We start from the raw sequence: 25,088 nt of genomic DNA on the forward strand, positions 1-25,088 counted from the left end.
AGTTCCAGCTAGGCAGGATAACTTTAGTTAGCTAATTAGTTTGCTAGCTATCATACAGTAGGCGTATATATTAATATTTATTTATTTAATATAAGTAGACATGCACTCATCATTGACTCTAGCGCATATAATAAAGCACCCACAAGCTACCGGTGGCTGAAAACACAATCATCGGGGGATGAATGAGGGACGAATTTCCAGCCAAGGGTGGTCCATTTAAGAATCATTCCTTCCTCCCTCACCCCTTTCCCAGCAAGTGTATACTCGTCAGACGTCATGAAACGTTATCAGAAGTGTCCACTTCATTTGAGAGCTGAGGGAATAGGGTGTGTTTTTTAAGTGTTTGGACAGTGACCCTAGGCTACTTCTCCTTTCCCTGACACACGAGGAGCATTCGAGGTTACTTTCTAAACATTGTGGTGTAGTGCGGACTAAACCGAAAACAATATGCTATGCTGGTTCAATATTATTGTGCCTACTTTAACACACAAAATGAACTATTTCCCGAACTTTCAGTGGGAAAACGGGTAAACCCACAGTTGCACCTGCGTCTCTATAGCATTTCCCGCCCTTTGAATACAGGTAATTATCACAGTTTCCACTCCTTGTGCTCCATGTCATATGCCAAAGAGCCTGGCCTTTCGGTAATTTCAATGTTCAATATGCAGTTGGACAAGGAGTGGAAACAGACTGATACCCAGACTAGAATTCATATTCCGAAGATGGAATATGCCATTGCCATACCTTCAGTTTAGACACATCCAAAATAATTGTTTATCACAATCATGATTGTGTTTACAAATGTAAAAACCAATGCACACAGGCTCAATATGGCTGATCTCAGATCTGCACTTAGAAGCGACAGGACCTGCAGCGTCATTTCATTCTTTAGTGGCAGTGCGCATGTGCGAAATTTAGAGAGGGACGCTTGAGAAGACGATATCAATGCTTATAATTAACAGCCTTCAATAAAGGTTAGTATTGAAGTTCATGGCAAACGGATCCAAACAGGCACACGGTGAGAAATATTTCACCACTATTTAGAAAATCTATCGGTATCTGACTATTTTTTTCGAACAAGCGTAGCTATAGCAGCATCCTGACATCGATGTGTTAGTGCGGCCTCGGAATATCCTAGTTCTGCTTGCCGATATGAAATGCCACAACAGCAGGGCGAGACTTTGGCTCTTCAGCCTGCATTAGCCCAGTAGAAGGTTATCTAACCCAAAAACAAGTCTGAGATTCTGGTTGTTGTAATGGAGAGCTTGGTCAAAGTTGTCGAATTAAAGCTTGGTCAAAATGTTCTTGTACTTTCATTATGCTGTATTTTGACTTAATGCTAGCGATATATGCTTGAGAATACTATTTGAAAATGTTTATTTTGCAATAGAATAATCATGTGCCGTAATGTTTACTTTTCTCAATGTGTTACTTATGTCTTTTTTTTGTTTCAGGACAGAAAGAAAACCATGTCAACTCAGCCTCTCATCAGATCAAAGCAGACAGAGAAATCAATCAATGGAATATCCACACAGGTTGTTTGCACAGAATTCAGTAACTACATATTTATAGTTCTCACACAGTATGGAAAGATTGGCACTTTAGTATCAGTCACACCTGACTCCAGATCAGGTGATATCAGCACTTCCATGTTCACCACTAAAGTATTGCTGGGAAAAGAAGAGGTAAGCAGCTAGACACCACTGGAATTTTTCATAATATTAGTAGCATTGTATTACCGTAATTGACTGCTTTGAGTATGTATGTGGCTGCCCACACTCTTCCTCACACACGGTCTTGTTTTATTTCCCTATGCAGGCTTTGACACACGTCTGTGCCAAAAACTTGGCAACATTTGTGTCACAAGAGGCAGGCAACAGGCCTGTTCTACTGGGGTTGGCACTGAAGGACAGTTCCATAGAAGCAATAAAGGCCATGAAAGATGTAATCAAAAGTTGTCAAGTCTGGTAACTACTGGTACAGGGAACGAGCAACAGAATAGCCTACCTGGAAAGACAATTTCAGAAAAGGCTTCAAACACTGAACACATTTTTTCCTCAATGTTTTTGCATCCTTTAAAAACATATTTTGTTATCTGTTGTTACGTCTAAGCTTGATTTGGAAATAAATGCCATATCAATGGGAAGTTTATGCATTATAAATGCCTATGGAATTTTGTGGATTGAGTGGAAGCCAATGGCCACAAACCTATTCTGTTTGAGACAACCATCTCAATTTTAAAACCACACTCTGAATACTGTTAGTGCACAACTAACACAAATATAAATAAAGGAGCGAATGCATCTCATTCCCATGAAATTCACATGCAAAATAGTATTTGATTGATTGCTGTGATATAAAAGTTTGGTGTTACTTAGAAATGTCCTTGTTTTTGAAAGAAAATGTTGTTTAAGACTGGTATTTTGCGGGTACTATATAATGAAGCTGCCAGTCAAGGACTTGTGAGGTGTCTGTTTCTCAAACTAGACACTCTAATGTACTTGTCTTCTTGCTCAGTTGTGTACCGTGGCCTTCCACTTCTCTTTCTATTCTGGTTAGTGCCAGTTTGCGCTGTTCTGTGAAGGGAGTAGTACATAGCATTTGACCAGATCTTCAGTTTCTTGGCAATTTCTCGCATGGATTAGCCTTCATGTCTCAGAACAAGAATAGACTGACTAATTTTAGAAGAAAGGTCTTTGTTGCTGGCCATTTTGAGCCTGTAATCGAACCCACAAATGCTGATGCTCCAGATACTCAACTAGTCTAAAGATGGCCAGTTTTATTGCTTCTTTGATAGGAACAACAGTTTTCAGCTGTGCTAACATAATTGCAAAAGTGTTTTAAAATAAACTTCCATTAGGTAACACAACGTTGCCATTGGAACACAGGAGTGATGGTTGCTGATAATGGGCCTCTGTACGCCTATGTAGATATTCCATAAAAAGTCTGCCGTTTCCAGCTACAATAGTAATTTACAATGTCTACACTGTATTTCTGATCAATTTAATGGTATTTTAATGGACACATTTTTTTACTTTTCTTTCAAAAACAAGGACATTTCTCAGTGACTGCAAACTTTTGAACGGTAGTGTGTGTGTGTGTGTGTGTGTGTGTGTGTGTGTGTGTGTGTGTGTGTGTGTGTGTGTGTGTATATTTACAGTGGCGAGAACAAGTATTTGATACACTGCCGCTTTTGCAGGTTTTCCTACTTACAAAGCATGTATAGGTCTGTAGTTTGTATCATAGGTACACTTCAACTGTGAGAGACGGAATCTAAAACAAAAATCCAGAAAATCACATTGTATGATTTTTAAGTAATTAATTTGCATTTTATTGCATAACATGTATTTGATACATCAGAACTTAATATTTGGTACAGAAACCTTTGTTTGCAATTACAGAGATCATACGTTTCCTGTAGTTCTTGACCAGGTTTACACACACTGCAGCAGGGATTTTGGCCCACTCCTCCATACAGACCTTCTCCAGATCCTTCAGGTTTCGGGGCTGTCGCTGGGCAATACGGACTTTCAGCTCCCTCCAAAGATTTTATATTGGCTTCAGGTCTGGATACTGGCTAGACCACTCCAGGACCTTGAGATGCTTATTACGGAGCCACTCCTTAGTTGCCCTAGCTGTGTGTTTCGGGTCATTGTCATGCTGGAAGACCCAGCCACCACCCATCTTCAATGCTCTTACTGAGGGAAGGAGGTTGTTGGCCAAGATCTCGCGATACATGGCCCCATCCATCCTCCCCTCAATACGGTGCAGTCGTCCTGTCCCCTTTGCAGAAAAGCATCCCCAAAGAATGATGTTTCCACCTCCATGCTTCACGGTTGGGATGGTGTTCTTGGGGTTGTACTCATCCTCCTTCCTCCAAACACGGCGAGTGGAGTTTAGATCAAAAATATCTATTTTTGTCTCCTCAGATCACATGACCTTCTCCCATTCCTCCTCTGGATCATTCAGATGGCCATTGGTAAACTTTAGATGGGCCTGGACATGCGCTGGCTTGAGCAGGGGGACCTTGCGTGCGCTGCAGGATTTTTATCCATGACGGCGTAGTGTGTTACTAATGGTTTTCTTTGAGACTGTGGTCCCAGCTCTCTTCAGGTCATTGACCAGGTCCTGCTGTGTAGTTCTGGGCTGATCCCTCACCTTCCTCATGATCGTTGATGCCCCACGAGGTGAGATCCTGCATGGAGCCCCAGACCGAGGGTGATTGACCGTCATCTTGAACTTCTTCCATTTTCTAATAATTGCGCCAACAGTTGTTGCCTTCTCACCAAGCTGCTTGCCTATTGTCCTGTAGCCCATCCAAGCCTTGTGTAGGTCTACAATTTTACCCCTGATGTCCTTACACAGCTCCATGGTTTTGGCCGTTGTGGAGAGGTTGGAGTCTGTTTGAGTGTGTGGACAGCTGTCTTATACAGGTAACGAGTTCAAACGGGTGTAGTTGATACAGGTAATGAGTGGAGAACAGGAGGGCTTCTTAAAGAAAAACTAACAGGTCTGTGAGAGCTGGAATTCTTACTGGTTGGTAGGTGATCAAATACTTTGCAATAAAATGCAAATTAATTACTTCAAAATCATACAATATGATTTTCTGGATTTTTGTTTTCGATTCTGTCTCGCACAGTTGAAGTGTACCTATGATAAAAATTACAGACCTCTACATGCTTTGCTGTAGAATCAAGTCCACCCCAAAAAGTCCAGCAAGCGTCAGGACCGTCTCCTAAAGTTGATTCAGCTGTGGGATCGGGGCACCACCAGTACAGAGCTTGCTCAGGAATGGCAGCAGGCAGGTGTGAGTGCATCTGCATGCACAGTGAGGCGAAGACTTTTGGAGGATGGCCTGGTGTCAAGAAGGGCAGCAAAGGAGCCACTTCTCTCCAGGAAAAACATCAGGGACAGACTGATATTCTGCAAAAGGTACAGGGATTGTACTGCTGAGGACTGGGGTAAAGTAATTTTCTCTGATGAATCCCCTTTCTGATTGTTTGGGGCATCTGGAAAAAAGCTTGTCCAGGAGAAGACAAGGTGAGCGCTACCATCAGTCCTGTGTCATGCCAACAGTAAAGCATCCTGAGACCATTCATGTGTGGGGTTGCTTCTCAGCCAAGGGAGTGGGCTCACTCACAGTTTTGCCTAAGAACACAGCCATGAATAAAGAATGGTACCAACACATCCTCCGAGAGCAACTTCTCCCAACCATCCATGAACAGTTTGTTGACGAACAATGCCTTTTCCAGCATGATGGAGCATCTTGCCAAAAGGCAAAAGTGACAACTAAGTGGCTCAGGGAACAAAACATTGATATTTTGGGACCATGGCCAGGAAACTCCCCAGACCTTAATCCCATTGAGAACTTGTGGTCAATCCTCAAGAGGTGAGTGGACAAACAAAAAAACACAAATTCTGACAAACTGCAAGCATTGATTATGTAAGAATGGGCAGACATCAGTCAGGGTGTGGCCCAGAAGTTAATTGACGGCATGCCAGGGCGGATTGCAGAGGTCTTGAAAAAGAAAGGTCAACACTGCAAATATTGACTCTTTGCATCAACTTCATGTAATTGTCAATAAAAGCCATTGACACCTATGAAATGCTTGAAATTATACTGCAGTATTCCATAGTAACATCTGACAAAAATATCTAAAGACACTGAAGCAGCAAACTTTGTGGAAATTACTATTTGTGTCATTCTCAACTTTTGGCCACGACTACACTCAATTTATATTTCGTAGCATTGTCTTTAAATTGTTTAACTTGGGTCAAACATTTTGGGTAGCCTTCCACAAGCTTCCCACAATAAGTTGAGTGAATTCTGGCCCATTCCTCCTGACAAAGCTGGTGTAACTGAGTCAGCTTTGTAGGCCTCCTTGCTCGCACACGCTGTTTCAGTTCTGCCCATCAATTTTCTATGGGATTGAGGTCAGGGCTTTGTGATGGCCACTCCAATACTTTGACTTTGTTGTCCTTAAGCCATTTTGCCACAACTTTGGAAGTATGCTTGGGGTCATTGTCCATTTGGAAGACCCATTTGCGACCAAACTTTAACTTCCTGACTGATGTCTTGACATGTTGCTTCAATATATCCACATAATTTTCCTTCGTCATGATGCCATCTATTTTGTTAAGTGCACTAGTCACTCCTGCAGCAAAGCACCCCCACAACATGATGCTGCCACCCCTGTGCTTCACGGTTGGGATGGTGTTCTTCGGCTTGCAAGCATCCCCCTTTTTCCTCCAAACATAACGATGGTCATTATGGCCAAACAGTTGTATTTTTGTTTCATCAGACCAGAGGACATTTCTCCAAAAAGTATCTTTGTCCCCATGTGCAGTTGCAAACTGTTGTCTGGCTTTTTTATGGCGGTTTTGGAGCAGTGGCTTCATCCTTGCTGAGCGGTCTTTCAGGTTATGTCAATATAGGACTCGTTTTACTGTGGATATAGATACTTTTGTACCTGTTTTCTCCAGCATCTTCACAAGGTCCTTTGCTGTTGTTCTGGGATTGATTTGCACTTTTCGCACCAAAGTACGTTCATCTCTAGGAGTAGAACGTGTCTCCTTCCTGAGCGGTATGACGGCTGCGTGGTCCCATGGTGTTTATACTTACATACTATTGTTTGTACAGATGAACATGGTACCTTCAGGCATTTGGAAATTGTTCCCAAGGATGAATCAGACTTGTGGATGTCTACAATTTGTTTTCTGAGGTCTTGGCTGATTTCTTTAGATTTTCCCATGATGTCAAGCAAAGAGGTAAGCCTTGAAATACATCCACAGGTACACCTCCAATTGACTCAAATGATGTCAATTAGCCTATCAGAAGCTTCTAAAGCCATGACATAATTTTCTGGGATTTTCCAAGCTGTTTAAAGGCACAGTCAACTTAGTGTATGTAAACTTCTGACCCACTGGAATTGTGATACATTTAATTATAAGTGATATAATCTGTCTGTAAACAATTGTTGGAAAAATGACTTGTGTCATGCACAAAGTAGATGTCCTAACTGACTTGCCAAAACTAGTTTGTGGAGTGGTTGAAAACGAGTTTTAATGACTCCAACCTAAGTGTATGTAAACTTCCGACTTCAACTGTATGTAAATAGAACAACAATATAAACACAACACTCAACAATTTCAAAAGATTTGACTGAGTTACAGTTAATATAGGGAAATCAGTCAATTGAAATAAATTCATTGGGCTCTAATCTTTGGATTTCATATGACTGGGCAGGGATACAGCCGTGTTTGGGCCTGGTTGGGCATAAGCCCACCCACTGGGGAGCCAGGCCCAGCCAATCAACATTAGTTTTCCCCCACAAAACGGCTTTATTACAGGCAACAGCTCTGGTGGACATTCCTGCTGTCAACATGCCAATTGCACACTCCCTCAACTTGAGACCTCTGTTGCATTGTGTTTTGTGCACATTTTAAAGTGGCCTTTTTATTGTCCCTAGCACAAGGTACACCTGTGTAATGATCATGCTGTTTAATCAGCTTCTTGATATGTCACACTTTGGCAAAGGAGAAATGCTCAATAACAGGGTTGTGCCCAAAATTTAAGAGATCTAAGCTTTTTGTGGGTATTGAGCATTTCTGGACTTTTTTTCGTCAGCTCCTTAAACATGGTAACAACACCTTACATGTTGCGTTTATATATTATTTCAGTATAAAGTGTTGGTCCTGTGTTTCATGAGCTGAAATAAAAAATCCAAGAGAATTTGGCAGTATGTCCAACTGGCCTCAACCACAGACCACATGTATCCACAAAGTTCTCACTTATTGCACACACACGACTGGATGGACATGCTACTTGGCCTATGGTTATGTCACATGACGATGACCGCTTCTACGTCCATGTTCCACCTGAGTGTTTACCTGGGGTGTATTCATGAGTCTGGCAACGGAAACCGTTTACCGTGTAAGAACCAAACGGAAGCAAACAGCGAACGGACGGAAATCGGGAGGGACCTATCTGAATTTGTCCAATTGAAACTCGTTATCGTTGCAAAACCTTTTCCTTTGGCTTAAACGGTTTCTGTTGTGACGAAACGTTTTGAAACAGAAACAGCGCAATTAATGAATCCCTGATGTTGCAGTTTATTGAGAAGGGGCAATAGTCCAGAGAGTTTATATTCGGTATTATCTGTGTCGCTTTTATTAGAAAAGTAATTAAAACATAGGCCTACATCCTTCGTTATTCGAATAACCTACACTGACTGAGTCAGTTCAACCTTCACCGGCTCTGTGGACTTCGAACTCCCATTACACCTGTCTTCACAACAAGGAAGTATTGAATCCTTCGTTCGTACCTTTTGAAAGGAAGCCATTTCTCAGCAAGCTCACTGGTAATGGTATTTGATAACATCAGCTAAATCATCTTTATTTCTATTAATTGTTCCATTCCAAATGTATTTTTGAGAAAGGGCACGATTTATACCTGCCCGTTCTATTTGAAGTTTATTTCGCTCAAAGTGGATACTCCAGTAACGTTAGGTTAACACCATCGAGTCTACAGACAGCTAAGGTAAACCTCAGTATTTTACCTATGTAGCCTACATATAACTAAGTAATTACACATATTTGTTTGGACATAGGCGTGTAGGCTATGACTTGCCCATGCAACAGGTTTCTCAGACAGATTATTAAGGTTGCGGTTGTTTTTAACATAATTCACATAGGCCTATCACAGGGATCATCAACTACTGTAGATTCAGCCGCGGGACAATTTTTTTCTTGAGCGGGCGGTCATGGGCGGGTGTTGTGCCGAAAATTCCCCCTCTGTCAGAACACCGGAACATAATTACACATTATTTTTAGATAGCACATTGACCGCAAGAAGCCTAAAACATAATAATTTCAACCCTTGTCCACATTTGTATACGATCGAATATAATCTCTCTATTATGCGTGGAACATTTTGGAACAGAGTTCCCAAATTAAAATCACATGGAGCTGATCTGCTAGTGTTTTATGGTATTTTATACTGCAGTTGTGATGTTATGTTATAAAGAAGTTCGCAGCTCATAGAACCTGCGCTTTTTCATAAACCAGCAGCTGATTGTCATGCAAATGTTTAGGAAATTTAAAATATGATTTCCTATATGTATGTAGCCTAGACAGTGGTGTAAAAATACTTTAAAGTACAATTTAAGTAGTGTTTTTGGTGGGTGCCTTCTGGTTTGCTTAATAGAAGGAATTTGAAATTATTTATACTTTTAGACTTTTACTTAAGTACTATTTTACTGGGTGACTCTCACTCTTACTTGAGTCATTTTCTATTGAAGTATATTTACTTTTACTCAAGTATGATAATTGCATACTTTTTCCACAACTGAGCCTAGAGCAGGGTTCCCCAACTGGCAGCCACTGGCCAACTAATTTATTTGGCCCCCCACGGTTTCTGAGATCTATCTGTGATCTCTAACACCACCGCCAGAATGGGGCACTCTGTTCACAATATTGACACCAGAAAACCACTCGTCCACACAACGCCATACACGATGTTTGCCATCTGCCCGGTACACCTGGATTCATCCATGTAGAGCACACTTCTCCAGCGTGCCAGTGGCCATCAAAGGTGAGCATTTGCTATCAAAGGTGAGCATTTGCCAACTGCAGTCAGGTCAAGACCCTGGTGAGGACGACGAGCATGCAGGTGAGCTTCCCTGAGGCGGTTTCTGACAGTTTGTGCATCAATTCTTCAGTTATGCAAACCCACAATGTCATCAGCTGTCCTGACAATTCCATAGATGAAGAAGCCGGATGCAGAGACCCTGGACTGGCGTGGTTACACGTGTTCTGTGTTTTTGAGGCCAAATTCTCTAAAACAATGTTGGAGTTGGCTTATGGTAGAAAAATGAACATTACATTCTCTGGCAACAGCTCTAGTAGACATTTCTGCAGTCAAGTCAGCATGCCAACTGCATGCTCCCTCAACTTGAGACATCTGTGGAATTGTTTTGTGTGACAACTACATTTTGTGGCTTTTTATTGTCCCCAGCACAAGGTGCACCTGTGTTTTGCTGTTGAATCAGCTTCTTGATATGCCACACCTGTCAGGTAGATGAATTATCTTGTCAAAGGAGAAATGCTCACTAACAGGGATGGAAACAAATATGCACACAATTTTAGAGAAATAAGCTTTTTGTGTGTATGGACATTTTGGGGGGGATCTTTTATTTCAGCTCATGAAACATGGGGCCAACACTTTACATGTTGCGTTTATATATATATATATATATATTAGTACCAGTCAAAAGTTTGGACGCCTACTCATTCAAGGTTCTTTAAAAAAAAAACACATTGTAGAATAATAGTGAAGACATTAACTATGAAATAACACATATGGAATCATGTAGTAAACAAAAGTGTTAAACAAATCAAAATATGTTTTAGATTCTTCAAAGTAGCCACCCTTTGCCTTGATGAGAGCTTTGCACACTCTTGGCATTGTTTCAACCAGCTTCATGAGGCAGTCACCTGGAATGCATTTCAATGAACAGGTGTGCCTTGTTAAAAGTTAATTTGTGGAATTTCTTTCCTTCTTAATGCATTTGAGCCAATCAGTTGTGTTGTGACATGGTAGGGGTGGTATACAGAAGATAGCCCTATTTGGTAAAATACCAAGTCCATATTATGGCAAGAACAGCTCAAATAAGTAAAGAGAAATGACAGTCCATCATTACATGAAGGTCAGTCAATCTGGAAAATTTCAAAAATGTCGCAAAAACCATCAAGCGCTATGATGAAACTGGCTCTTATGAGGACCGCCACAGGAAAGGAAGACCCAGAGTTACCTCTGCTGCAGAGGATAAGTTCATTAGAGTTATCAGCCTCAGAAATTGCAGCCCAAATAAATGCTTCCCAGAGTTCAAGTAACAGACCCCTGGCTCAGACTGTATTCTCAGTACTTCAAGTAAATTTGGCAGCAATTACAGCTTCAAGTCTTCTTGGGTATGACACTACAAGCTTAGCACACCTGTATTTGGGGAGTTTCTCCCATTCTTCTCTGCAGATCCTCTCAAGCTCTGTCAGGTTGGATGGGGAGTGTTGCTGCACAGCTATTTCAGGTCTCTCCAGAGATGTTAATTCGGGTTCAAGTCCGGGCTGTGGCTGGGCCACTCAAGGACATTCAGAGACTTGTCCCAAAGCCACTTCTGCGTTGTCTTGGCTGTGTACTTAGGGTTGTTGTACTGTTGGAAGATAAACCTTCACCCCAGTCTGAGGTCCTGAATGCTCTGGAGCAGGTTGTCATCAAGGATCTCACTGTAATTTGCTCCGTTCATCTTTCCCTCGATCCTGACTAGTTTCCCAGTCCCTGCCGCTGAAAAATATCCCCACAGCATGATGCTGCCACCACCATACTTCACCGTAGGGATGGTGCCAGGTTTCCTCCAGACACTTGGCATTCAGGCCAAACAATTCAATCTTGGTTTCATCAAACCAGAGAATCTTGTTTCTCATGGTCTGAGAGTCTTTAGGTGCCTTTTGGCAAAATGCAAGCAGGCTGTCGTGCCTTTTACTGAGGAGTGGCTTTTGTCTGGCCACTACCATAAAGGCCTGATTGGTGGAGTGCTGCAGAGATGGTTGTCCTTCTGGAACTCTGGAGCTCTGTCAGAGTGACCATCGGGTTCTTGGTCACCTCCCTGACCAAGGCCCTTCTCTCCTGATTGCTCAGTTTGGCCGGCAGCCAGCTCTCGGGAAGAGTCTTGGTGGTTCCAAACTTCTTCTATTTAAGAATGATAGAGGCCACTGTGTTATTAGGGACCTTCAATGCTGCAGAAATATTTTGGTACCCTTCTCCAGATCTGTGCCTCAACACAATCCTATCTCGGAGCACTATGGACAATTCCTTCGACCTCATGGCTTGGTTTTTGCTCTGACGTGCACTGTCAACTGTGGGACCTTATATAGACAGTTGTGTGCCTTTTCCAAATAATGTCCAATCAATTGAATTTACCACAGCTGGGCTAGAGGATGATCAATGGAATCAGGATGCACCTCTAGTGGTTAGAGCGTTGAACTAGTAACCGGAAGGTTGCAAGTTCAAACTCCTGAGCTGACAAGGTACAAATCTGTCATTCTGCCCCTGAACCCTAGGCATTGAAAATAAGAATTTGTTCTTAAATGACTTGCCTAGTTAAATAAAGGTTAAACAATAATTCTAGTCTCATAGGAAATGGTCTGAATACTCACGTAAATAAGGAATTTCTGTTTTATTTTTTATACATTTGCAAACATAAAAAAAACGTTTCACTTTGTCATTATGGGGTATTGTGTGTAGATTGATGATTGTTATTTTTTTTTAATCCATTTTGGAATTCGGCTGTAACGTAACAAAATGTGGAAAAAGGAGAGGGTCTGAATACTTTCTGAATGCACTGTGTATATATCGTTTTTTTTGGGGGGGGGGGGGGGGGGGGACATAAGACTGTAAAAACACCTGCAAATCAGCTCCAAGTGATATGTGATCCTTTTCAAATGTTAGCAAGGTTTGAAATGATTTATGTTTCAGTCAAATATTGTATCTGTTTAGGCTTCTTGCGGTTAATTTGAAGTCTACAAATTATTTGTCATTATGTTCTGACCCCCTGACTATCCACTCAAGAAAAAATTGGCCCGCAGCTGAATCTATTTGACCATCCCTGGCCTAAAGCTTCCTCATTTACTCAAACAACACTTTTTATTGTTTCAGATGAACAGCACCTCAGAGGAGATGGCGATGGACTCGGAGGTCCCCCAAAATGAGTCTCTCATACGTTTCGCGTCTCCAATTCTTAACAAGTCAGACATATCCAACATGACAATAATTCAAACAGGGAATGGGACTATTGTGGCACACGATATCTTCTTGAATACGACTGCTGCTCAAGCTCTGTCGGGGATCTTTGTCTGGTCAGCACTGCTCCTCACTTGCCATCAGGTAGGTTACATTTTATCAGTTTTCTGCCTCTGTACTCATTTTGACGTGAATCTAGTGAACAAAATCAGTGGCAAGTTAAAAGCATGGCTCCAGGCGTTGTCAGTATCACTCAGCTTTTAGGCAAACAAATGCAAATATGTAATGGGAGCTAGGAAGGTGTTGTGGGTTGCCTACACCCTTACCAGAGGGCGAAGACTCCAGCCAGACAATACATTTTGTTTTGTGTTTTTCACTTCTACATTTGATCCAGTATCAGGTGTTGACCAGACCTACTTTCTCCTCGCCGTCTCCATCATTGAGAGGCAAGGCTGAGTGTGAAAGTTAATTGGCTCCTATCTGTAAAGTGACGGTTTGTACATAGTGTGTCATTGTTTCTTAATTGTTACTAGGTGATCCATTAGTGTTGCTGTTTGCGGGCACTTCCGTTGACCGTGACTACCACTGATAACAACACAATGCAAATAGAGCCGTCATCGATCAAATGGCTGGGCAGGGCAGTTATATAACTTTAACCAAGTATAATAAGGCCTATCCATGATTATATTCACATTCATTATAGGCTTACTGAAGGGTGTTTTTTCTTCAGTTATTGCTATTTACTCAGTCTCTTGCTGTAATCTTTCAGTGGAGACGATGGTGATACTTATCACCAGACTGCGGTTTCATCAACTCCAGAGAGGGTGGACATTTGAAGGCATGCATTATCAGCAGCGATGTGCAGGTGTTGTCGAGGTCACAGTTCCAGCGACGTAATAAAAGGAGAGGATCACGTTTTGCGAGGGGCAATCAGCGAAGGACCCGTGTGTTTTATGCTGCTCAGCATTGGGGAGCGAGGCGTCTCTTCTCATATTGTGCTGATGAACCGATAAACCTGAGTGCTGCTGAGAATGGGTCCATCCAACCTTTAGCGGCTGTATAGACAGGAAGCCCCCAGGGAGTCCCACTGTGTTGGCTCTGGTTGGAGATTTAGATGATCACAATATTTCTAGATAGGAATATGATGGTATTATTGTCCCCAGGGTTTATGTGCTGACCTTTTCTATACGCTGGTTGCAACATTTCTGATACGTTTCACATTATCATCAGCTCATACTCAGCTCATACTCATCAGCTCATACTTATTACTGAAAATACATCAAGCAGAAGTAGGCATACCTCTGGTATAGCGAGCATACCCTTTTTCTAAACTAGATTTAACATGTCTTATAAAATTGAAATTGTTCATAAAAGGAGTTCTACAATTTTTTAATTAGATGTGTTTTTTTTACAACACGCAAAAAATACTGTCAATTTGGCATTCCATGGAGTCTCCCGTTCAGTCCATCTGTTTTAGTTTTGGAGTACATTGTTTTCCCATCCACTCCCCATCGAAGCAGGCCAGATATGAACATATGTGGCCCGTGAGATAGTTGCAGGGTTGCATGAGGCAAGCACACAGGGAGATTAAAAACAGCCTTCCCAACAGGATTGTTTTTATTTAGTATTCTGGTGTATCATCAGATTTTCCTCCATAAGACTGTCTCTGGAGAGTTCTCCTCCTATCCCAATTCTGCATACTAACACTGTATGCTGGTCGATGCTGATCTTAGATATCCCAGTCTGCTCACTGTGGTCCAAAGCACCAGGTGTTACAGTGCTATGGAGTGTTACTGATGTTCTCTGACACACTACACTGTTCAGACCTCCCACTTCCCGGGGCAGCTTGTCATGGAGAGAGGAGGGTCATAATATCACACTATAGTCAGTGTGATGTGTGGTCTTCTCATTCTGTCTGGGTGTTCTGTATAGAGCTGTCGGGCTCAGTGCGCGCCCCTCTCACTTTCTCACGGACACTGCTTGGTATAAACGCGAGACACTCCACACACTTTCTCATTCCAACATGGACGTTTGGTGTGTCACAGCTGTCAGTGCCAGGGGCGGGCTGGGGAGTGTTATGAGGTAGAGTTATACGCCTTTCAAAGACCAACTGAAATTAGCTGGGGGATGGACTTGGGTTACTGCTCAACTAAGGAAGATGGGTATTGAGTCTGAGTCAGGCTAGAGCAAAGTCATTACCCAGGACACAGCTCTGTCTGTCTGCCTGTCAGCTCAGCATTATGGAGCCTGGAGGACCACAATCTTTCCACCAGCCATTCAGGGGAAATGGAGGACATCAGTCTGCAGCCTGCTTCACTTCTCAGGAGAGCCCCATGCATCACGCCCTGGCATTGGCCATCCTCTAATGTGCCACCTCTAATGGCCATTTAATCATGTTGCATGAGTCTGTGTAAGTGGACCTGAAGTCAAGAAATGCCATGGTGCACCACTTGAAATGGATCAAACTGCAATACTCAACTCTGACCATTGCTTTTAGTTTCCTTTGGCATTTGCCCCTGAAAATATGTAGTTGATTATGTGCTTCACAAACTGAATTATGTAATGGATGCTCTGAACTTTCCTTCACCCCATGGCCTTGACTCCAATTCTGAAAAATGTTGGTTCCTAGAATAGGGAATCATGCCACACCATTTAGCATTCACATACTGCATTATGTTTTTAAATGATTCAGTGAAATTGAAGAGTTCAATCAAATTCAACCGTCTGAGACACAAGTTTTGAAGCAGTGCACCCCTCTACTTCTTTCTGTTCTCCCTCCCAAGTGTAAAAACGTCCGTCCAACACATCTCTAGGAGAGTTGATCCTATAACACAGACGTTCACTTTTCAGTCAAGCGTTTGCATTGATCAGCAGAAATTCATCCCGCTCACCTTGTTACCCCAATTGTGCAGTGTTATCATTCTGGGTTTTCATTTTTACCCTCATCTATCTTTTTCTTACCTCTCGACCCCAAACCTACAGACACGATCCTTTTTTAATATATTTTAGTCAATGCTGTAATGCTGTCCTTCTAAAGCCTGTTGGGCCCTGTGTGATAGCCAAATCGTGCCTTGAGAGGGTTCCAAGGAAGTGCCATTTATTCATAAGAACCCATCTCTTTGAAGCACTGGCCCCCTAATACTGCTCGTCAGGTTTAGCTCAATTATTCATAATGGTTGGTCTAGGGACTGAAACTGGGATTTGAATACCTCAATGCATTTTTGCCTAGTCAGTGCTCTTGTTATTTTAATAACTATTTTTGTTTTGTTTCTGTGTTCCTTTTCCAGATCTACACACACCTGAGGTCCTACACGGTCCCTAACGAGCAGCGCTACATCATTCGCATTCTTTTCATCGTGCCAATCTATGCGTTCGACTCCTGGCTCAGCCTGCTCTTCATCAGCAACGACCAGTACTATGTCTACTTTGACTCCGTCCGAGACTGTTATGAAGGTACGGTAAACCAACCACCCCACCCTTCTCCTCCCTTTCGCTGTTGCCTCATATCTCAGCCAGCGCCTTGACAGCGGTTTACTCTATAAGCACCTATACAGGCGGCAGTAGTCAGACACCGGGCGAGTTCTGTCTGGCCAGTAATGACATTTAGACCTATTATGAGTTCTGAAAAAAAACATTTTATGGCTATAAGGATTGAAGCTAAAACGGACTGGCCCAACCTGTTTTTCCTCACCTGTCAGTGCCGCCTTATGGGCAGAGAGGTCCTATTGTTCGTGGTGTTCTGTTTCCAGGGCGTGTAGACTTTCAGACCTGTCATTTTTCCTCTTAGGCTTAGTGGTTTTTGTATTCTATTTTTTGCAAAAGGTGGAAAAGGGATGTACTTTAGTTCAGATCATTCTAATCCAAACTAAACTAGTTAAGACTTGTTTTTAATTCAAACATAAAGGAAATGTTCATCTTCCTCATAGCTATTCTTCACATTTAATTATTAATGTCTCACGAATTTTCCTCTGAAAAGCCTTTCTTTAATAGTCATTATGTACTGAAGCAATAAGAAAAGACTGTAGTACTTTAACAATGGCAGAGGTGAATCAAATATAGAATTGTTTAAGTGTCATTTGATATATGGACAAAACTATTAGTATTTCACATACATTATTGACCAGATGAATTTAGTGTTTGAGACAAGTTTATGATTGGTGGTGGAGATTGCTCTCTAAAATCAGCATCTGAAAGCAGGGTAACTGTTGCATTGCATTGAGTCAGCATGGCCAGGGCTAAAGCACTGTGTGAAACTCTGCACTTCAGTGCTGTATGGGTTCTGACATCCGTGCTGAACTTGAGCACCCAGGCGGTGTCACTCCCATCCCTCCCGCGAATTGGACGACTTTAGCAAATGTTTTGTTGTCTGAGTGAGGGAAGTGCAGTAAATTAAGAGAACTATGTATTTTGAAATATGAGAAGTTGAGGATTATAATAAACACTGCTTTGATGTCATACAAGCAGGCCAAACACACGAGTCCAAATGTGCACTTCACATTTTCATATCATAAAACTCATGTCATATACAGTGTCGACCTTTATTATCAATCACTATGTTTAATGTACATGTTGAGATGATGACACACCCAGGGTTATTGTGAACAGAACGAGCCTATGTTTGTCTATTGAGACAAACTCCCCTGTGGCACACGCACCTGAATGCAGTCATGATTCCTTTCTATGCGCAACAAAATTATGATCTGTTTTCCTGTATTGCATTGTGAAATCCTAACACTGTAAGATGATATTTTATAACTTAGCTAGTCATGTTGGCAAAATAACAGGCTTTCAAATGATGCCCACCTGACCCAGATCGTGATTTGTAATGGTCAGTTTTTGGATTGCGTAAACGACAACAGTAATTGAGTGATGGCAGGGTTGTGTTCCAAACAAAATAACTAAAAGTATGTTTGCTCTAATTCCTCAACGGAACAGCTAGGAGAGCGAAAAGCACCTTTACAGTGGAAGACTCTTCTTTTAAGTCATAAATGTGCGTTGAAATGACTTGTGCACACTTTGGAGAGGTGTGTAGCCACCTCTCACTCAAACCCTTGTCATTTTTTTTATTTCTTATGTTGCGCCTACCCCACATTTTCCAGGAATATTCTCATCATGTTACTGAATGTAATCAAGAGTATTTTCTGATTTCGGAATCAACAGATGCGGTGAAAAGTACAGTAAATGTAAAATGCACATAAAATCAACAGTGTCATGTTTTGGATTCAGCGTTGTCATGTGAACTGTTGTGTCCTCACCTTTTTGGTGTAATAATTTCCCCTTTATCTCTAAACTGTTCCCTTTTTAATTGCTACCATGGTTATGCATTTCATATTTCTCCTGAAAGAAATGTAGCCCTATCCATGTAGGCTAATTCCCATCCGTGTAAAGATTTAATGGTGAAACAGCCACATCTGTTTGTGATATTACAACATCATTGAACGCGCGGAAGAGCACAATATCTACTGCAAAAAAAAATGTTTTACCATGCTGCACGGCGCTCCTCAGCTCAGCAACAAAAACAATAACTGTGGTGGTGGGGCGGCCAGTGGTGCTGTTTCCCTCTACTACGGATTCCATTTTCAAACGGACTGACCCGTGACGTTGAATTGTTGTTTTTGAAAATGACCCCCACTTGCAAAACCTAGAATCCGTGTTGTAAACAACATTCCATCATAATGTACAGGAATGTATGTGAGTGACTTTGTCCCTTCTCTCCGTGACAGCATTTGTGATTTACAACTTCCTGAGCCTGTCCTTTGAGTACCTCGGGGGAGAGAGTGCCATCATGTCCGAGATCCGAGGGAAGTCCATTGAGTGAGTGCTCCCAGTCCCATCCCCCCCATACCATGGTCTCATACTACACGCTATGCAAGTAGCTTTCATAAAACCCACCCAGAATGTTGTGGATTTTTCAGTTCGTATTGCAAGTCTTGCAGTCACCCAGGGTCAGTCTGTCATTTCCTCGAATTAACTTATTGGTAGTCTGACTTCAAGGATAATGCTGTCTTGTATTTTGGACACTAGAACGATGTCTTTAAATCTCGTACACATTCAAAGGATACATTTGTGACCAAACATTTTCTATCATTCCCAGGTCGAGCTGTATGTATGGTACCTGCTGCTTAGGTGGAATAAGCTACTCTATTGGCTTTTTAAGATTCTGTAAACAGGTGAGTTTCCATCTCCCTCCCTGCTTGGGTGATGAAAGCACTCTGAAAATATGGAAATAGGAAATTGTGATTTGTTATTTTAATGTCACCTCATTGAACTTTTTTCAAAAGCAAGATCGCTCCTCTATTGCGAAATGACAGCCATTATAATTGGCTGTCCACTTTTTAGAGGATAAGGTTGACTGGTTAAAAAGGAAAATGAAAGCAATCTGAGAACAGGTAAAATCAGCTCTGTAATAAGCACAGAGAAATAACATGAGCTGTCAGCTTGAGACTGTCCCCATAGTGTCTTGGGGATGCAGTCTGTGCTCTGAGTCTTACCCTGATGGCAATTGGATCTGAAAGATATGTCCTCAGAACAGTGAATAGATGTCCAGAATATGGAGCTGATTAACACTTGGCATGTTCTGGCTGGACTCCTACGTGGGGTGGTTTCAAAGCACAACCTTGCTGTTCTCTTCCCTCCGGTAGCAGAGTTGAAAGGGATAGAACTATATCTGCTCTGTGAGACGACAAGTTGGAGGAAATGGGATCAATAACTGCATTTAGAGATTACTCCGGGTTTCAAGAGGAGGACCTCTAATCCAAAAGTACCAGCCTGTCCTAAAGTTGCTATATCATTTCCCATTTAAAGGTCTGCAGGTAGCCCCAGTAAGGAAAACTACTGACCCTTGAAACTCAATCACATGCCCCTTAGTGTACTTTAACATTACTTCAGACAGTACATTGTTTTGGCATAATGTCAATACATGCATATTTTTGAGATTTTTAACATGTTATATCACACATTGCAAATTGATAGACACACAATTTCCACAAAATGTTCATTCATTTCATAGATTACTCAGTGTTTGAAGACGTACAGTTGGCTACCTTTCAAATCCAATAACCAGCATGAAGTAGTTGTCACCTGCATTGTTCCTGGTTTTGTTTCTGTGTTCAATGCATGTCCCATCCTGTATTGATGTCATGCAGGCCACTCTTCAGTTCTGTGTCGTCAAACCCATCATGGCCGTCATCACCATCCTCCTGCAGGCCTTTGGCAAATATCATGATGGAGACTTTAAGTGAGCACAACCTTTCATTCCATTCCATTTCACCCATTCAACTTCCCTTCACATGCTCGCACTACTCATTGTGGTTTTTTTGTGCTTTTTACATTTCACATGAATCTATTAGACATTGATATTTACAATATGAGTATTCCATTTGGATGGAAATTCAGAAACTGAATGTAGATAGATCCCTACTAACGTCTGTATTGATCCTGTTCCCATCTGCAGTGTGAATGGAGGATACCTCTACATCACCATCATCTACAACATCTCTGTCAGCCTGGCCCTGTACGCTCTCTTCCTCTTCTTCTTTGCTACCAGTGACCTGCTGAGGCCTTATGAACCCGTGCTCAAATTCCTCACCATCAAATCTGTCATCTTCCTGTCCTTCTGGCAGGGTGCGTTGGTCCCTTACCTTGACTTAATATCAACAGATTCAAACCCTGATGGGGTTGGAAAAGTCTACAAAATACATTGTAATTGATACATTAGACTGGAGTAGCACGTGAAGGTGTTGTCTTTTTGTTGTTTAGGTATGTTGCTGGCCATCCTGGAGCGCTGTGGGGTCATCCCTAACGCCCTGTTTATCGACGGCCAGGAGGTGGGGGCCGGCACAGTGGCAGCAGGCTGGCAGAACTTCATCACCTGCATCGAGATGTTCTTCGCTGCTATCGCCCTGCGCTACGCCTTCACCTGCACCGTGTACCAGGAGAAGAAGAACGATCTACCAGGGACACACGGTAACTGCACTTCTACACGTTCATAGAGAGGGGAGGTATCTGTTGGAGCTGATGAAATGGTCATTAGGAGGGCTGGGAATTGCCGGACACGATATTAGCACTATACTTGGGTGCCGATACGATGTGTATTGCAATTCTCACGATTCTGTATGTATTGCGATTCGATACAGTGATTTCTTTGCAATTCAATGTTCCAAACATATGGCTCACCATATGTCTGCTGCAGAATTTCCCTTAAGTGTTCAATTGGGTTGCGATCTGGTGACCCCACACACACACTTTAAACCCCTTATGTTCCTCTGAGACCCATTTTTCAAAGACACCGAGCCATGGTAGACAAAATAATGGGATGTTAATGTATTAATTATCTCAGGAACCACACCTGTGTGGAAGCAACTGCTTTCAATAAACTTTGTATCCCCCATTTACTCAAGTGTTTCCTTTATTTTGGAAGTTACCTGTAGGTGACAATGCAGTTTTCTGTCCCATTCCCTGGCTGTAAACAGGGAATGGGAAACGGGTCAGAGAGACATGGCAAGAGTGAACAGTGTGAACCAGGCAGGCCAGAGGTCAGCAGAGGAATGGTCTTCAGGGTGTTCATCATTACTCATGGCACACAGGAAGGTTGCTAGCACAGCACACTATAGAAAGAGCATTTCATAGCCACTATACGCTTAATCGCAGGAACTAGCAGTACCGCTCTGACGTCAATACCTTTCACATGAGCAGAAGACAAATGGAGACCAAGGGAAAAGCCTTCTGCGGAGATATCAATCATCTCAGCTTGTTACCTCCTGCAACAGCAGTCCTGCTAAGGCCTTTGGCTATAGGAGACAGACGTGCAGAAAGAAACGGAATCGCTGAATGCTGATTAAGTGTGAAATGTTTCCATGTCCATTACATTTGACCGGTAAAAGTGTTCTCTTCATGTTGCCGAGTGATCAAAAGAACCTTGTGACAAAATGAATAGTGATTTCTCCCATGCTCGGCCTTCTTCGTGCTCCCGTACAAAATGTATTATTAATTCGCTATAGTTGCTATTCATTTAAAACTAATGGTAATGTAGCCGCAGAAAGTTAAGCAGCAAATTAGATTTTTATTGTGGTCTAAACTTGTAAATGAAATGCAGCTGAAGCCAGACTATTCTCTGAGGAGTTTCCAAAAGTATGGTTTTGAAAGTTAATTTTCCCTCTCAAAGGGACGCATGGTGTTGGGGCTACATTTCTTATATGCCCCACTGAGTTGTTATTTTCTACCAAAGCACCAATTCAAAGGTCATAATTCAGTGCTATAGTATGTGACTGGACTGCATAAATATTACCTGAACCAGAAAGATTCCCATTAAGACTAGTCTAGCCTTTTGATATTGCTGCTGAGAGTTGTAGTCACAGCCCCATCCAACCCTCCCTGGGCTGCGAAGTGTCAGAAGGTCATTAATGTGTGGTGTTTTCAATGCCTGTGGAGATTTGGGAGGCTTATATACCTCCAGGCTGTCCTCCTCCAACCCTGACTGAGGCCAGCCCCAGCCCTAGTTGCAAAACAGGCCAGCTGTGAGGAGAAGCTCAGGAGAGCATGCCTAACCACTACTCTGACCCTGAAGCACAGCGGAACCCTCCGCCGTGCCGCCTTTCCTCCAGAGACCTGGCCTAGACTGCACTGTCGCTGACCCTGAAACAGAAGGCTGCGTTGGTTCTGTCTGCACCGGACTGCTCCCGGGACGTTGGATGAGACACTCTGGTATTACAGGGTCAAGTATCAGCCTGGCCCACAGCTGGAGGGGCTCAGTCGGGGAAGTGACTGGGAAGGTAGACAGAGGAGAGGAAGCATCTTCCTCACTCCCACTAAATTGCTGCAGACCCCCTGTCATCTCTCTCTATGCTCTCATCCATCAACACAGAATAGAGGAACACTAACAAGAGGTCCTCATGTGGTGGAACACTGAGCACAAGGACTGAGCAGTCTTAAAACCAATGAGTGAGATTCGTATCAACTGTGATTCTGGACTAGGGAGTTTTTCCTAATGAGTCTCTGTCAGCACTTTTGTCTTCAAAAATGGATGAATTTAGTTTTCATAAGCGTAACTACTCTTGTATTTCTCATGTTGTATATTGTATTTTCTATGGTTTGATATTCAGATCAAAGTTATGTCCTATAAACAAGTTAAATGACCATGTCAAAATGTGTCTGTTGTTATGTACTTCTAGACAACATCGCCCCCATGCAGAGCATCTCCAGTGGTCTGAAGGAGACGATGAACCCTGGGGACATGGTCCAGGATGCCATCCACAACTTCTCCCCAGCCTACCAGCAGTACACCCAGCAGTCCACCCAGGAGGTGGTACAGCCCAGCCAGAACAACGGCAAGGCAGGCACAGGCGGCAGCAGCAAGAGCTCCAAGAAATCTGACAAAGTCCTGCTGATTATCTCTGATGACGAATTCTAAGGAGTCGCCCACCGTGGTGGGTATCCATGTCTTTGTTTCCTCACCACACCCAGGACAACACTGGCACAGCATATCCCACTGTCAAACCTGGCATCCGTCTGTGTGGTTTATTTTCATCCTCTTTCATTTCATTTCTTAAGATGAACTCTTTACTTTAGTCCTGGTTTTAAAGTAACTGTCCAGTGTTTCTATGAAATATGATCTATACATAATTCATTACAAAATTTGAAAGTTTTCCTTCCAAAAATATTTCTGTATGCAGTTTTTCTGTGTTGGAATGGTGTCGGCGTACCCCAACAATAGAATGGTGAGGTAAAAATATTCATGTGAGGAGATGGCTGATTGGCCAGCTGAGGAGGATGACATCATCTATGAAATAGCAAGCATGTTTTAAACGGTCTGTTTGAAATACAAGTTTGAGGTTTTTGAAGTGTTTTTCTCCAGTTGATGCTTTCGACACAATATTATTTGGGTACGAGTTAACAGAGTATGAACTTTTAAAAGTGAGATTTTCACTGGACAGTTAATTTAATGAATAATTATTGCAGGAAAGATCAAGAAGGGGACCGAAATGAAGATTTTAATAACCTTATGAGATGCGTTTTGTTTCTGCCTTGCTAGTCATGATACTATGGGAAAATAGCCTGTCTGCTGAGCCGTTTCAGACATGGCAGGTAGTGATGCAATTTTTATTTTGGTCTTTTCCCTGATCCTGGTTCGGTCTCTATCGTAGCAGTGACTGAGCTCTTCTCTGGCCGCTGAAGTATGTACTCCACTCTCTCTGATTCATGGGAGTTTCAAATAGGAGCTGATTAATGTACGACTTCAGGAGGGAACCCAGGAATCGTGCCCGTCATGGCTGGCTCTGACACTTCAAGGACCATCTCTTGCATTTGCGTGTTTGAAGTATTTGCTCAGCAGTCCTCTGTTGGGTCTCCTGACGAACTGAATTATTTTTTCAAAGACACAACTGACTTTGGAGCAGGAACTTCAAACTCTAGACTTTGGCGCTTTGAAATCCTTTGTATCTAACATGCCACAGACAAATTGGAGGATAAGGCCGACTCCCACCAACTTGGAGGGTTGTGGTATTCTCATTAATTTTCTCAGCATGGATTTCCGTGTATAATTCAGCAGAGCTCTACAATGTTAACCCTAAAAAAAACATTTGCAGTATTGTAAATAGTTTGAGTAGAACCTTTATAGTTTCTGATGTTCGTATTATTGTTCCTTTCAATTCACTGAAGATAACATTTGTACAGCAATTGTTTGATTGGTTTAAATGTTAAATTATGCAGTGTACTTTGGTCTCAATGTTTAATTTTTAAGACATGTTTGCTGTTATGTTTACCTTAATGACAAAGTTTGATAAATTGCTATATTGTAAATAAGCTATGTAGTATTAACAATGTGTTTTCAGTGATTTCTGCAGATCAGTTTGATATTTCATGATATTTAAGTTGGTTTCATGTCATTAGAAAATATATATATTTTGTTTCTGTTTGTGGCAAATTGTGATAGAGGGACACCATCTACCATCTACCTATCATTGTGATAGAGGGACACCATCTACCATCTACCTATCATTGTGATAGAGGGACACCATCTACCATCTACCTATCATTGTGATAGAGGGACACCATCTACCTATCATTTTGAACTGTGTTTAAGTTAGGGAAATTATGTGCAATGTAATCACTTTTTCCATACCCTCATGTGCCAATTATTGCTGCCTTACTGGGAAAGCAGAAACAGATGTAGAGTTGGATATAAAGTGATCACTGAGATGTAGTGTAACTATAGTGTCTATTACTGAATTCTGGTTTATTTGGTTGTGTCACATTTTTGCACTCAGGTAAAATAAACGATTAAAGAGATGTTCCGGGA

At 42.1% G+C, this 25,088-nt stretch overlaps 2 protein-coding genes across 5 annotated transcripts; both read left to right on the forward strand.

Moving 5' to 3' along the window:
• Positions 1 to 855: 855 nt before the first annotated feature.
• Positions 856 to 2,322, forward strand: LOC109893347 (proteasome assembly chaperone 3-like). Of its 3 annotated transcripts, none has more exons than XM_031827364.1 (3): positions 856 to 974; positions 1,455 to 1,685; positions 1,819 to 2,322. In XM_031827364.1, the coding sequence occupies exons 2-3, from the start codon at positions 1,470 to 1,472 to the stop codon at positions 1,969 to 1,971; spliced, it is 369 nt and encodes a 122-aa protein (XP_031683224.1). In that variant the 5' UTR covers positions 856 to 974; positions 1,455 to 1,469; the 3' UTR covers positions 1,972 to 2,322. The 3 variants fall into 3 exon arrangements, with proteins under 3 accessions (XP_031683224.1, XP_031683225.1, XP_031683223.1); XM_031827365.1 differs by having other exon boundaries at positions 886 to 1,018; positions 1,460 to 1,685; XM_031827363.1 differs by having other exon boundaries at positions 887 to 1,018.
• Positions 2,323 to 8,035: 5,713 nt separating this feature from the next.
• On the forward strand, positions 8,036 to 25,088 carry LOC109891930 (transmembrane protein 184B). Of its 2 annotated transcripts, none has more exons than XM_031827366.1 (9): positions 8,036 to 8,360; positions 12,710 to 12,937; positions 16,081 to 16,246; positions 18,517 to 18,607; positions 18,888 to 18,963; positions 19,939 to 20,030; positions 20,247 to 20,416; positions 20,552 to 20,758; positions 22,963 to 25,088. In XM_031827366.1, the coding sequence occupies exons 2-9, from the start codon at positions 12,710 to 12,712 to the stop codon at positions 23,199 to 23,201; spliced, it is 1,269 nt and encodes a 422-aa protein (XP_031683226.1). In that variant the 5' UTR covers positions 8,036 to 8,360; the 3' UTR covers positions 23,202 to 25,088. The 2 variants fall into 2 exon arrangements, with proteins under 2 accessions (XP_031683226.1, XP_031683227.1); XM_031827367.1 differs by having other exon boundaries at positions 8,038 to 8,539.

Source organism: Oncorhynchus kisutch, linkage group LG6 (genome assembly GCF_002021735.2).
Source record: "Oncorhynchus kisutch isolate 150728-3 linkage group LG6, Okis_V2, whole genome shotgun sequence".
Lineage (NCBI taxonomy): Eukaryota > Metazoa > Chordata > Actinopteri > Salmoniformes > Salmonidae > Oncorhynchus > Oncorhynchus kisutch.

Bases quoted from the DNA above. Each gene is read 5' to 3' on its own strand.
- LOC109893347 (XM_031827364.1), top strand. From the start codon at position 1,470: ATGTCAACTCAGCCTCTCATCAGATCAAAGCAGACAGAGAAATCAATC. The intron at 1,686-1,818 runs GTAAGCAGCTAG...TTCCCTATGCAG, and splicing joins TATTGCTGGGAAAAGAAGAG to GCTTTGACACACGTCTGTGC.
- LOC109891930 (XM_031827366.1), top strand. From the start codon at position 12,710: ATGAACAGCACCTCAGAGGAGATGGCGATGGACTCGGAGGTCCCCCAA. The intron at 20,417-20,551 runs GTGCGTTGGTCC...TTTGTTGTTTAG, and splicing joins CTTCCTGTCCTTCTGGCAGG to GTATGTTGCTGGCCATCCTG. The intron at 20,759-22,962 runs GTAACTGCACTT...ATGTACTTCTAG, and splicing joins CGATCTACCAGGGACACACG to ACAACATCGCCCCCATGCAG.